This window comes from Rhinolophus ferrumequinum, chromosome 24 (assembly GCF_004115265.2).
Source record: "Rhinolophus ferrumequinum isolate MPI-CBG mRhiFer1 chromosome 24, mRhiFer1_v1.p, whole genome shotgun sequence".
NCBI classification, from domain to species: domain Eukaryota; kingdom Metazoa; phylum Chordata; class Mammalia; order Chiroptera; family Rhinolophidae; genus Rhinolophus; species Rhinolophus ferrumequinum.
The window spans coordinates 42,271,333-42,286,132 of record NC_046307.1 but is presented as its reverse complement, the minus strand read 5'-3'; the positions used below and the strand labels follow the sequence as shown (position 1 = coordinate 42,286,132).

The window sequence follows — 14,800 nt, the reverse complement described above, 5'->3', positions numbered from 1 at the left end:
GCACCCAGCAAGCCGCCATGTTTCTCAGCATCAGGTTCATTCCTGAAAACTGGGAGCAGCAATATCACAACCCTCACAAGACTCTTGTGAGGATTAAATAAAGCAATATCATAAACGAAGGCACTCTGCAAAGTCGTGAAGTGCGAGGAAGACAGTAGAAATTACCAGAATGTTGATTATCTTGGAAAAGAACCAAGATTTTTACCTAAGAGTGCAGAACCTGGTAGACATTTGTGTAAGATCTGCCCTTCTCATCTCTCCAGAGTGCTGAGAGGTTCGGGGTGATCAGAGAGGGGCGGGGGCTTGACCTCCTTGGCAGCCGTATGGAGCGGCTTGTTTCCATCCCCTGAAGTCACAGCGGCCATTTACCCATTTCGCCAAGATCAGAGGGAACTTGGAAGCCTTGCTCTCAGATGACCAATGCATTACCCCTGAGGGAGGAAGCACTCACGCTTGTAGTTTTGTCTGAGCGATGACTTGTGTTTTTCAGACCGGACATCCATCGTCAGCCCTCCTGAGGACCGCGTGGTGATTAAGGGGACGACGGCCGTGCTGCGCTGCGGGGCCACGCACGACCCCCGCATCTCTCTCCGGTCAGCTCGCTCAGTGACTAAGTTTCGGGCTCAGTAATATTCTGTGAGCTTCTGAAGGGAAGTTGAGGCCAGAAGGGTGAATTTCAGGAACTGTGATTTTAGCCATAGATCCCTGATTACGGCACTGCATGTTCGTGGGCTCCGTCATTAATCACCCAAATCCCATTTTCTACTCCGGCCTTACGTGTTATTTACAGTGAGCTGTGTTCCACTTCGTGCCTTCAATATAGCATTCCGTGATTTTTCTGCCAAGGTTAATACACTATCTGTAAAACGTACATGTCAGAGGCTGATACTTAATGAAAGAAAAATCCAGAGGGATCGAACAGGATTGCAGAAGTGTTTACATTGGGGCCGTGCTGTACTCACCGGGGTTCTCTCTGCTCCAAGGATGCTTCCATTGTGAAGTGGGGAGCGAGGGAGCCCTGCCATGGAAAAAAGGCAGGCACCGTTACCTAACGCATTTAGAGAGAAATAACATGTCAAGAAGGGAGCTATATGACGTGAAGGTTCACTAAAGGAATGGTGATATCCCGTCTTTGTTTGAACTCAGACGGGAAACTAGTGATGAAAATATGACACTCCATGTAGCAGGCAGACCGTGAGCGCAGGCCACCACCAGTGGCACACTTCTTCCCAGACTTGCCACTTTCAGAATGATTTTAATTTTCAGGCTCAACCTTGGAGATAAATCTAGACAGAAAGATCCGGTCATCCTAGTGTTTGCACTCTGGCCTTAGCCCAGGAGGCAGGCAGTTAGCCAGAGGAGTGGAGTCAAGATGCCCTCCTGCTTTCTGGAACCTTTCGCTCTGAACATGGGGAGACAGTGGTTGACGCATACGTTGTTACCGGGAGTCAGAGGCTAAGCTGTTTTCTCACTCTTCCTGGGCAGCTGTTTGGAAAATCATGACTTTCCATTGCTGCACCTGGCCCAGAGCTCAAAAACCAAGTTTGGTTTAGTTACAAGTATGTCAAATGCCAAACAAACAAAACTAGCAGGTTAAAGATTAGCTAGAGAATCCTTGGGCGCTGTCTTAGAGATACTTCTCATGCCTGGAAAACATTCATTCATTTTAATTGATTTGGGAGTACGATTCGAGAAAAGCACGGATCACAAACAAAGCTGGTTTTCTGCTACTTTGGGAGCTCACCCGGAGTCCCCTTGGACCTCTGTGGTTTTCTCGTAACTTCCTATGTGTGATTAAGCAGGCAGCATTGGAGCTACTTTCTGAAAAGGAGTTAGAGTGCTCACTCTCGGGCCGTCCTTGTCCCGGGTTTCTCCAGAAAGGAACACTGGGCGTAAGTGACAGTCAGCTGAATTCTGCCCCCAAAAGTGAGCGACTCCTTCATTTCCTTCTTGTGGAGTCGTTCCTGTTCTGTCTTGGGGGAATGTCACATGAGTAGTCGGTAAATGTCTGTGCTCTGTGTACATTAAGCCTTTAAAGAATGGAGTACATTTTGAAACTCCAGTCAGATTATTTTGGAGCAGAAAGCTAGCACTCTTCATCCTATCCGCAGCGAGTAGTGGCACCTGCCCACTGACATCCAGAGGCTGGACACTCTTAATCATTCTACATATGAAAAGAAAAATGGGCAATAACTGTCATAAATGAGATTAAATGAGAAAGAAATGCAATTGTAAGGACCGTCTGCCAGAATGGTTGGGTTTTAAGAAAACATGTTTACAGACTGTGATCAGGGTTTTTTCAGAACTGGGTAACTCCGCTCTGGGGATTTTTTAAAGTCATTGCCTCCTCCCCAGGCAATGCTCTGGTCATTCCAGAATGTTCCTGGGCAGGAGCAGTGTTAGCAGGAGGCAACTGTGTCCATGACTCTACATACTTCGGTGTCTAAACCCTGAGACCAGCTAAATGTTTCCCGTTATCTTCTGTTTTTAACTTCAGTATCTGTGTATGCACTGTGACCAAGATATCTGGTTGCTTTTCTTCTTTCTTTTTTTTATATATACCATTCACATATGATGAAATTTACCCTCTGCAGGGTGGATTCTGGTATATCCACAAGGTGGTCAGTTGCTTGTTTTTTACAGACAGTGAGAATCGGTGGCCAAGATCCTAACTCAAGACCTTTCTTTCTAACCCAAGACTCTTTGCTTGGCCCGCAGCTACGTCTGGAAGAAGGACAACACGGTCATCACACCCTCCAGCAGCTCCAGAATTGTGGTGGAGAAGGACGGGTCCCTGCTCATTAGCCAGACGTGGTCCGGCGACATTGGAGACTACACCTGCGAAATCCGTTCGGAAGGAGGGAACGACTCCAGGAAGGCCCGTCTGGAAGTGATGTGAGTCCTGAGACCGCTTCCTGTCCGCGTCTCCTGATTATCTGCAGCGTTGCAGTCAGTCTTCCCTCTTCCAAGCAACTGTCACTTAACATGTGTCCCAAGGCAGCAGTGAGAGCCCCCGCCGGCCTGCACGCGGCCGGAGGTTTCACCTCGGGGTAGATGGTTCGATTAGTGGCTTTCATCCTCATTGATCTCGTTTGATCACGTCCCCCCAGGGACACCACGTTGGGGTAAACTATTCCCCACACGACAGGTAACTCTGCTTTTCCACGTAATGCCCACCAGAACTTCCAGTAGGTGAGAAATGCCAGGGTCAGCCCACCGAGGCCAGACGTACCGTGAAAGCCAACTAGCCTGGGCAGTTGAGTTAGCGCCAGCCGCGTGTCTGCGGTAAGTAGACACTTTGCATTAAGTCTTCAGAAATCCTGAAAATAGTAAGCAGCCGCCCATCACTTCTAATCTGGGCCTTCCTGGGGGTCCCAAGGGCCCCGGGGTAAAAATCAATCTTCTCTTCCGTATGACTCCCTCTGTTCCTGGGCAGGAAGCTGAAAAGCCTGCTGACGAATGTTATTTTTCTTACATGTATTTAGAAGTGCTGTCCTCCCCAACATTCCCTGAACACATATGTACAAAAGTAAAACCTGAAAAGAAAGAAACAGGGCAGGGCCCATCCAGGCAGCGGCCAGCATCCCGGGCTAACACGGGACACGCTGGCCATTACAAAGGCAACCTGGAGAGGCTTCTCTTACTGGCCTCGGCTCTCCTCGATCCAGGACGGATTCTATACACCAAATTCATTCCCCCAAATAGAATCTGAACACTGTGAGTACAGGGCATTTGTCTTTGAAGCCCTGGGCTCTGGCCGAGGGGCTTAGGATGAAAAGTACTTGCCGAGGCTCAGCACACGTGTCCTGCATTTGTTGCCCACACGCGTGAACCACAAGCAAACGCGCAGCTTCCCGCCGCCCTGCTGGCAGAGTTTGCAAGGTCTGTGGTGTGCAGCAGGCCTGCTGTCCCCCCAGGACCCGAATGAGCCCTGTCCTGCGTCCCAGCGGTCTCTCTCCATGATAACCTCTGTTCTCTGTGGAGGTCACCCTAGTCAGTCATGAAACAGCAGGTCCCCACATCCCCAGAGGACCCGCTGAGGTCCTGGCGCCACAGGCACCAGGCTGCTGTGCAGGCAGCCCTCCCTCTTTGTGAGTGAGCGTGGAAGCGCTGGGGCCCCCGCCCCACCTTTAAATACGGACCCGCTACCCTGAGCTCTCTCTTCCCTCCTGTGTGTCCCTTAAACCCCCATGCAGGACGCCTCAGTCACCTGCTGCCTCCATGGCTTGACCTGTGTCTTCTGCCGTCTCCACCTGAAGGACCCACTCATCCATTCTTTAGGATTCAGCCACAGGGTCACTTTCTGCCATTGGGAGGCCAGGATGTCTCCCACGGTGCTATTTGGGTTCTCTATCAGCCTGAGCCTACAGGGTGGGGGCTCCGATTTTCATGACCCCCTCCTGGCTGAAGTGGGGGCCTGCTGGCCCCACTGTGCGTTCTGAGTGCCTGTCAGTGCAGCAGCGGTGCTCAGTAAACACTGTGGTTGGTTGAATGCGTGAACGCATGAACAAATGTGTATCTGTTACGGGCCCTTGGCAGTCCTCCTCTTGGTCCCACGCACGCCCTTCGTCTCCCTCCGATGCTCATGGGCCCTGAGCCTCTCCTCCAGGAGCAAACAAACAGGCTCAGAACACCCAGCGCCCCAACCGCTTGGCCCTGGCCGTGGCCCTCCTCCCCCCATCACAGCGCACGTCAGTGGTCGGGCTTCTCTTTCTAAGTTTGGTAATACCACAGTCCATGGCTAGTGAATTCTCACAGCCCACTGTGCTGTTCACATTTTTAAAACTGCCTTTGAGAACTCGGACATCATCCATCATTGGTATCAAATAAATAAACGCTGCCGTTTCATAAAGACTCTGTCAGCAGAAGTCAAATTGCATACTTTCAACATAGTGCATTCTTTTCATTCTGCACAATTTTATGTTCTACTGATTTACATATCTTTCCTACTATTTGCTTATTTGATTTCCTCTAAGTAAAATACATTTTCAGCAAATGTTGCTGTATCTATAAAATAATAGGCTTTCTGTAATGGTAAAACACCTCATCTCTAAATGTAGAAATATTTGCAGATTTGTGATTCAAACCAATTTAGCGACGACTGGTTACAGAACTGATTTGGAAGACAGTTGTTCCTTGTGAATTGTTAGTGTAATAAACACTCCACTCTTCCAAATCTGAATGGATTGGGAAAGTTGTAGGTTATAGCATTGTGTGTCTTTAGATCCAAACAGGTCTTAACTCCACGACTTCATGATGACAGTGGAAATGACAATAATCATAACTCATGATTGCAGAGTGTTTTCTGCTTCTCAGAGAACTTTCAAATTGAGTTCAGTAGCATTTCCATGATTTACTCAGATGACAAAAGAAAAAAATCAAAAAGAGGAGAAAAATCTCTTGTTGCAGAAGTGACTGAGAGGTGCTTATGGCTAAACAGTGTCCTTCAAAGGAGCGGGAAAGCCTGCCTCCCCTGTCTCCCCACTTGAGTTAAAAGCTACTTTGTTAAATGTAGAAATGAGGAGCATTCAAAGTGGGCTTTCAAAGCAGACCGTCGCAGGCTTTCTGTCCTGTTTGTTTGCTCTGTGTGGTGCGTTTCAGTGCACTCTTCTCTGTGTGAGTCTGGTCGGTGTGTGTCCTGGCACCCAGGACAGTGCAGAAGTCGCAGTCCTGGCCGGGCCGCTGGGAGGTGCTGCCCATAACCAGGTGACGGAGGGCCATCCCCACCCGTTACTGACTGCGTGACTTTGGGCAGGTTGCCTCAAGTCTGAGCCTCGGTTTTCTCAACTGTAAACTGGGTATGTTTTCATGGATCTTAGAGGGTTGTTGAGAGGTTTGTATGAACCAGTGTTTGTAAAATGCTGGCCTGGACCCTAACTTAGGGAAGATATTCAATCAGTTGAAGCTCTTATTATTCCCTACCATCTGATAAAAAAAAAAACATGTCCTTTCTGCTTTCAGCAGTTGCACCCTTCTCCATGCCAGGGGCTAGCAAGTTTCTCCTCAGCCTACTTTGTTTTGTACTGTATTCGATGACGCTTTGATACCACGTTTGTCTGTCTGCTGCTGAGCCCTCCATGCCCAGAACAGTGCCCAGCGCAGGGTAGGTGCCCCATAACTGTCTGAGGAGGCCCCACCCCACTGACTAGGGTGAAACAGGTTTGCACACGTGGAACCATGGAGGACTAATATACGAGGGATGGGCCATCATCCTCTCCCCGAGAGGAGAGGCTTCTGCAATGCCAGATGGTCCTGTGATGCATCCTGTAAATTGACAACACAAGGTCAAAGTACCGGTTGTGTCAGTCGACTGTCACCGGTTGTGTCAGTCGTGCCCCCTGCTGGCTTGCTAGTGCCTTATGGGGAGGAACCTGTTCTGGGTTGACACCTCACCCCAAAGCATCTTGCTGCACTGAGTGACACCAGAGGTACCACGCTCCTGCAGCTTCGTGGACCGGTTAGTTGTTCATCATGTGAAGACGCACGTAGCATTGCATCTTTCCTTCTCAAAGCAGAGATTCATTCCTGTGAGCCTGGGGTGCAAGGGCATTGGATTTACGGAGCCAACTTGGAGACTCGGACTCTGAGGCAGCCGGAGAGGCTTCCTACGATCAAACTCCTTGTGACAAAGCCATAATAAGGAGTGAGCGATCTAATACTGTTTCTCGAGAATTATCAGGCCCCATCATCTTCAGCCTCCGAGTGAAGTCGAAGAAGATGGGTTTGACCAAGTTATCATTTGTGCATTAAAGGGGCAATGCTTTTATAGAAAAGTACTTATCTGATCCTCCTGACAGAGCGCTTCCCCTACAGCCACAGTTTCAGCAATTGCTTTCTCTTGAGTCTCCTTCAAAGCTGTTTTTCTCAAATACAGCTCGCTTAATCTCCTTCCCCTCCAGCCCAGTTGTGTCGCTGCTAATTTCTGGCGTTACTGGTGTAAGGGCTTGTTGGTGATTTCTCCCCCACTTCTCTTTAAATTGCAAAGTGACTCAGCACTGGGCTTCATTTCCATTGTTCCCTCCAATCTCTTTCATTTGTCACCCTGTCTGCATGTCACCGGTCTGAGTCACTCTGCTGATCATTTATCTCCTTTCAAAGTTGGCAGAGAAATGCCAAGACGCAATCTATTCCTATTAGATAAGACTCTCTGAAATGGATTCAGAATATATTAAAGCCTCATTTATCGGTTATTGACGGGTGAGTCAAGTATTTCACAAAGCTTTTAATTTTCCAGATAACCAAAACTTATCATTTAAGTATAACCAAAACTTATCATTTAAGTATAACCAAAACTTATCATTTAAGGAAATAGTTTATGTTTCCAATGTGTATTGAAAAGTTCTTTGCATTACAAAGCAGGTACTACTGAGATATTACAGAGGGGATTTTCGTACAGCAGAGACACTGGAACTAGGGAAAGATTTAAATTTGCTTCCAACTGAGTCCTATGATATGTGTAAAACCACCTCTGCCTTGCGCCACCGTCTTGGGCGTGACTGTGGCCTCTGCAGTGGAAATCGCTGGGCAGCGGAGCACAAGGGCTCAAGCCTTCTCGATGCATCACGGACGTGCCGTCCTTGGCCATCCTGGGCTGTCGGTCCAGGCCCCACACTCAGTCTCAAGGCAATGTTACCTGCTAAGTTGCCAAATCCTTTCTGTCCACTTTTTTTGCCAATTTTTCTTTCGTCTCTGCACCTCAGGCGTTGGCTGCCATGGTCACGGCCGAGCGTGCCTACGGGCCGCACCCTAGTCCCTTCTCATTGGTGGTTTGTGAGCTGCTCAGAGCAGGGAACTCAGAAAGCACACTGAGTGGAATCATGTCTCGCGTGAGAAGCAGCTGCTCTGAGGGCAGACGGCGCGTCTCAGGGCCTCAGGAGCTGACATCTGGACAGGGAAGTTGTCCAACCAGTGACCCCTGGATACGTAGCAGTGACGACCTCGTCTACAACGCACTCCAACCCCAAGGCAAAGCTGACTGATCACCTGTCAGACACGTCCTCCAAGGGTGCCCTCTGTTTAGGCGAAGAGAAGCATGGCTGACACCGAGTGGGAGAACCCCTTGTTCTCCCAATTGTGGGAAAGTCACACTTTTAGATTTGGAACTGGCTCCAGCATCACCGACTCAAGGCCTAAGACAAGTGTGCTGAGATGCTGGACTTGCTCGTGGGTCCCAGGCAGGACATTCCTGTTGTCCAGGGAACTGTCCCTTTACAGTTTGCCTCTTGTCAGGTTCATCCACTTCAAGGACAAGAATGGCCACTGCGCAAGGCTCATTGCGAGCCACCGTGTGCTCCCCGCATCTCCTCTCGGACCCCGCATGTCCATGTCAGCTGCGTCTGCCTGGGTCCTTTAACCTCTGACCCAGCCTTTGTCTCATGGCCTGTCCTCCCTCCTGACTAATCCACAGGCTGTGATATTTTATCCAAGGAGCGGCCCCTAGAAAGTCAGAGTCAAATATGCCCAGAAATGTCGCACACAGATGTCTCGTACTTGCCTTCCTCCACGATCCATGCAAAGCCTGCGCTCCCAGCACTGCCACACACCTCCCCTAGTCTTCCCTCCCCAGCCCAGGAGAGCCCTTCCTCTCCGCACTCACCCAGACCCTCCCAGCCACTCGATCCCCACCTGGTCCATGAGGCAGGCCCTGCTGCAGCCGTGTTCTGCTTTCCAGCCTCATGGACTTCCTCAGCCATCGTGTCTCTCCAGCTCGGGTGCCCTGCGCTGTCCACCGCTGCATGCGGGCCTCGTGCTCCTACTTAGCTTGTCTGGGATGGCAGGACTGGCAGATGCTCCCTGTGTCCCCACACCCGTACGTAGCACCAGGCTTGGGAAGTGTTCCTTTGTTCATCCATCACTCCATGATGGCTGGTTTACCCACTCGCTTCACGTTTTCCTGCATGCCCACTCTGCCAGCCGTGGGTGATGTACATGAAGGAGAAGAGGCTTGGCTCGAGAACAGGCAGGTCCCCGATCCAGCAGGAGTTGGGGAGTCCTGCTCCTGTTGGACTCCCAGAGGTTTGTTAAACTGAAAAACTCTAATTTGCAGTGGGAGTCCAGGGGTGGAAGCGCTTAGTTCTGCTCAAAAGTTACCCAAGGTCCAGAGGACATCCAGGAAGTCTTCACGGAGGGGACGCTGGACCTTGCAGGCTGAGCTGGGTTTTCTGCTGGGCCAGAACCTCTAGTCAACGGGCATCATGTGTGAACGTGTACAGGGCACAGAACAATTTGACTTGGGAAGCTGCAAGTCATTTATTATGACGAGGAAGTTGGATGGTCTCAGGCAAGCACCCAGTGTGGGGGCGGGGCTGAGTGCAGGAGGTAGGCGTAGGGGGCGGGGCTGGGGGTGGCATGACGCCTTTAGTGTAGAGTTTCCAAGTGCGGCCAAGTGGCAGCAAGCAGGACAGTCGGGAGGGTTACATGTCATGGCTCTTGGAAGAGCTGGTGCCAGCTGGACTGAGGGCTGGTCCTCGGCGACGAGGCAGACGGGTTGTGTTACGGGCATTTCTAAGGTATAGAAGGTGATTTAGTGACAAATTAGAGGCATGTCTGTAGAGGGTGGACAGTGGTGTGGAGTGGACGTTCTACAGTGTAACCACTGACTGAAGGGGAGGGTGAGCAAACACGGGCTCTGGCAGGAAGAATGTTCATACGCTCTGTCACCCCCGTTGTACTTGCTCCTCCCACTGTAAGAAGCCATCAGGCTCTCCCAGGCTCGTCCACGTCACGGGTCTCTGCAGGTTCTCACGGGAGCCATGTCTGCTTCCCAGGCCTCGGGGCCACGTGCACATCTGTCCTCCCAACTTGGAAGTGAGACCGCGGCGGCCATCTGGAAGGCTCTCTGAGCCCCCGCAGTGTCCACACACAGAAAATGGCCCAGAATACTAAGTTAACATTCACCGTGGCAGAAATTCTTCCATTGTGGGAGAAGGCAGTTCTGACAGTGACCCCCCCGACCCCCGCCAAGTGACAGCACTGTCCCCAGCAGACTGTCCTCACTTCAGACTCCAGCCGTGAGCTCAGGGCTCCCGTCCCCCTGGGTTCTAACCGATCCGCTCACGTTTGGGCTTCCTAACACCCGAACAGGTTCAGTGATTCCCAAGAACGGCCATGGAACCCAGGTCGGTGCTGTACTGATGATTTCAGTTTGATTCGAAAGGATAAAAATCAGAGCCAGACAAGTGAAGAGAGGCATAGAGCAAGGTGTGGGAGGGCCCCAAACACAAGGCTTCCATGTCTCCAGGATGCGTCCCTCCTGGCACGTACACATCTGATTACCGACCAAGAAGCTCAACTGAGCTTGGGGTCCAGAGTTCTTATTGAGGTTTCATTGTGTTGACGTGATTGATGAAATCACTGGCTTGAACTCAGTCTCCAACCCCCTCCGTCCACTCCCAGGACATCAGAAGGTCGTGCTCTAATCGCGTGGCTGGTCTTTCCAGCATGGATGGCCCCTCCTGGAGCTATGTAGGAGCCAGTCGTGAGGGACCTCATTGGCATAAACTCAGGGGTGGCCTGAGGGGCAAAGACACAGCTGTTACTCAGGAAATTCCTTCCAAGTTTTGAAGTTCCATCCCAGGAACCCCAGACAAAGACCAAACAAACTCTTTATTACACCTCAGTCTTTTGGGGATCTATTTAGTCAAGTTTATGCCCAGTTTGTTTTCAGGTGAGACTGCTTTACAACTTTGGTTTCAGAACAAGCCAGTTCCAGTAGGAAATGGGGAGAAGCAGAATAAATCTTTTCACCCAGCGTTTCCTTCATACTGGTCTTCATTGGAAATCTAAGGGAGATTCGGTCATGGGGGAATGCAAGCAGAAATAACAGCTCCTTTTCAAATTTAAAATTTCATTCACAATAAAGAGAATACAAAACAACATTCCAGGCTCAGATTTGTTCTTTATTGTACGAATTTAAAGTCACAGTCTACATTAGAAATATTAGTTTGTTTATGAACAGCGTGTGTGGCTTAGAGAGAGCTGTGCTTCTTAGCACAGTGCAGAACAGCTTAATAAATTCCAAAGTGTAATGAGTGCACTTTTTGAATTGAAAATATCAAGTGTAATTATGGCTTTCTGTGCTGCCCTGTGCAGGTCAGTAGTGATTGAGGTCTAAGGGAGATCAAAACTAGTTAGTGGGTTAGAGGGGCCCGCTTCCCCCAGCGCGGCCTGGGGGCGTTGATGGGGGGAGAAGCCGTCCCTGAGGGCCACAGGGCAGGCTCCCTCTACCAGACGCGAGACATGCGTAGGTTCAGTACAGGACTCGGGCAGCCATGCCTGGCGGTGGCAGACCCATTGGTAGGAGAAACCGTGCACTGGGCTCGAGGCTCTGTCACCAGTAAATCCCAGTAAAGACCTTTCGTATCAGTAACTTCTTTCCAGAATCGATTTGCTTTCATTGTTTCCATTTTATAGCCTTGCTGACATGTTATTGACTATTTCCATGGGGTTTTAGCTAATGTTCTCACCACATCTCCCTTTCCGTGTTTCTCCCTAACCTCCATTATCCACGAGAAGACAGAATGACAGTACAAACTCATGCTGTCGCTAATGAGGCAAGAACTCATACGGGTATTTGGGCAGGAAACTCCACACGGCCAGTGTCAGAACCTTTATGAAATCCTATTTCCCAGGCCTTTCCCTGTTTCCATGACTTACTGCGTTTCCATGAACAGCTCCTAGTTGGAAAACAAATTGTTGGCCACGTTTTCTCAATTAAAGACAACACTGTGTAAAAATTGGCACTCCCCACCCAACGTCAGTTGCAGAGTCACTGGCTGTTTCAGTGCTTTCCAGGGGGGATGGAGGTGATTTCTGTTCGGAAAACAAACAGCACTGAATGGTGAAGCTTTGATTCGGTTTTTGGGCAGGGAGGTAGTTCGTATATGTGTTGGGGGCATATTTTATGTTCTCCATCTTCAAAACAGATACACCAGGACTGTGCAATGTAAGAAGCAGGCTAATCATGTGTGTTTGCTCTTTTCTTTTTGTCCCTGCGGACCCCAGAGAGCTGCCCCACCCCCCGCAGAACCTCCTGGCCAGCCTGAACTCTTCCCACAGCCACGCCGTGGTGCTGTCCTGGGTCCGGCCCTTTGATGGCAACAGCCCCGTCCTGCACTACATTGTGGAGCTGTCTGAAAACAGTGAGTATGGAGGCGAAGCGGGCGCCGTGGACAAGAGCACATCTCTCTCTGCTCTTACTGTCCTTACCTCTGTTTCTGGCTCTGACCCGAAACAACCAGTAAAATGTTGAGATGATTTACAGAGTTTCAGATAAAACATACAGCTCTGGTATTTGGAAAGGTGAAAGGTGAGCGGGGGCCCAGTGGGGACGAGAGGCGTGGTGGAGGGCCTCCTACGAGAGCCGGATTCGGGGCTCAGCCCCTCAGGGTGGCTGAGCAGGTCTTGGGCTCAGCACCGTCCCAAGACAAAGTCTGAGATGGGTTCCAAAGCATCCACTTGGGGCTGATTTGAGAGTCGACAGCACCAGTGAGGCGTGACACCTTGGAGCTGTTTTCTGGAGCGCAGCCGTGGTGCTCAGTCCGGCAGGCCCTCTTCCCGCCCTGGACCCCTCGGCAGCATTCAGCACCGTCCTCGCTCCTGTCTCGGCTTCGCTGAGCCCCAGGGTCATTCTTCCGTGCTCTCCTCTGCTGCCCGCAGGGTGGGCTCCTCAGTGTTCAGCTGCCCTCCCAGAATCTCCTCCTAGGAAACCTCCTGCATCCCTGTGGTTTCAAGTGGCAACTTTTCCGTGAAAAGATGCCTGATCTTCATAACCTCTTTGCCCAGACCTCCAGGGTCATCAGCTGAACCCAGTTACTTGACATCTCTCTCTGGTTGTCCCAAAGACACCTCCAGCTGAACTTCTTCAAACTGCGTCTTCTGACATTCTGTAACCTAACTCTGTTCTCACCTCAGTATGCAGCCGGTCCTCGGCGCCCGCCGTGACTTCTGTGCCACTCCAGCCGGAAGCCAGGACAGTCCAGTCCTTCTGCCCGCCACGGCCCCACTGTGTTTCTGCAAATGGCCTTTCGTTCCCTCCTGCCCTCCCCCCTTCTGAGATGACACGTTCCCCTTCTAACCATCACATGCTCGGGCCTCAGCAGCCACTGTCTGATTCTCATTTTGTGGCTGAGGAAACTGCCATGTGGCCCTAACAGGTGCAGGTGGTCCCCACTCCCGCCCGGCCGTCTGCCTCCAGAGCCGGTGCTCACAGGGCACCCGCACGGTACCCTGTGGGCAGTCTGCTCTCTGGCACCTCGGCAGCGGCCCTTCCGTGCCGACGCAGGGGCCCGGTGCACTTTGCTCCCAGTATGTGTGAGGCTGAGGGAAGCCACTCTGCATATGCGTGGATGCTCCCAATCCAGGTCCCTGAGTGAGGTCCCAAAGGCGATGTTTTACTCCTAAATTCCTTCCCTTGGCTCCGGCAGCTTCAGCTCTGAGCACCATCTCAGAACAGGAAGCCTGATGTCCCGGCCCTCACTCCCCTTCCCTGTGGCCACCTGTGACAGCTGATCTGGTCTCTTTCCTTGGCGAGAGGGAAGGGTGTGAATGCAAACCAGTGTGCATGCCAACATCCATCTTCGTTTTACTCAGCAGCTCTGATCAAAGAGGAGAGGGGTTAGCATTATTTATTAAAACGGCTTTCTGAAAAGGTAAGGTTTTCTGGACCGTGTCGTGCCGTGTGGCCTGTAAGAAAACTAGGATTTGACAAGGCTGTGCGTGGAGGGCGTGGCGGGGGCTGAGTGCTCGCCGTCGGAGTTCTGTGCAGACGACCCCCACGGGCATCGGTCTCCTTCAGATCGGGGCTGTTTATCCATCCTGTGTCCCTGGTCCCTGACATTGTAGGTACTCAACAAATGGACTGAAATGAGTCTCCCTGACAGAGTCCCCTCACCACAGACTAGAAGTTACAGGTCACGGGGACTGTAACTTACCAAGCATCTTCCAAAAGGAAGTGTCTTCTTCCCCAGTTTACATAAAATAAGGCATTGCTTTAGAATTCCACACCGACTATTTTCTCAACAAATTCTATGATTGATTGGTTCTTCCCGTCAGACATCTTGCCCAAATAAGTCCATCCATCTGTCCATCCATCCACCTGTCCATCCAATTGTCCATCCATGCATCCAACACTGCTTCTGCACTGGGCATCTCCTCTGCACCAGGCATTGTGTTGGGTGCTGGGACCCGGAGATGAGGTGATCAGTGTCAGCTCAGTAACAGCATGGACATGGTCACAGACGTCAACATGTCCTGCCACGTCGTGAGCTCCCATCCATAGAATGGACACGGCGCATAGGAACATGGTGAGAGGGGGCCTTCAAAGGAGCATGACATGTGACAAGGGGGCAGCATCAGCACCAGCCCCAGAGTGTAGGGCTCGAGGCGTGTGTAGGGACAGCCAGCTCGTAACATGACTACATTTGCGAGAGTGGGCCAGGCCGTGGCTTGGGTGGCGCGTGGCGTCTGACTGGGAAGTTCTTCCTCATTCTCAGTGGCCCCACCCAAACCTCAGTTCGTCCACATCTCTCCCTGATCCACAAGCCCGTTATGCCCAGGCAGAATTAACATCCCTTCTCAAGGCTCCTGTGCCACTATATATTTATTTCCCTGAGCATTTATTACGTTGTATAATCGTTACTGGTTTATATGCTGTCTTCCAGCAAGACCATGAACCCCATAGAGGCAGGCAGGGTCCACGTGTCATTACTCTTTGTACCTGTGACACCCAGCCGAGCGCCTGGCCCATACTGGATGACTCTGGGCGTTCAGTCTCGTCATTTCCCCGAGAACGTGGATAAGA

At 51.0% G+C, this 14,800-nt stretch overlaps 1 protein-coding gene across 2 annotated transcripts in view; it reads left to right on the top strand.

The window, feature by feature from the left end:
* Positions 1 to 14,800, top strand: part of SDK1 (sidekick cell adhesion molecule 1) — a 431,538-nt gene that overhangs the window by 239,310 nt on the left and 177,428 nt on the right. For both annotated transcript variants that reach the window (XM_033096781.1, XM_033096780.1), the window contains 3 exons: positions 491 to 593; positions 2,719 to 2,895; positions 12,004 to 12,140. In XM_033096781.1, coding sequence (XP_032952672.1) covers positions 491 to 593; positions 2,719 to 2,895; positions 12,004 to 12,140 — 417 coding nt within the window. The remainder of the gene's footprint in view (positions 1 to 490; positions 594 to 2,718; positions 2,896 to 12,003; positions 12,141 to 14,800) is intronic.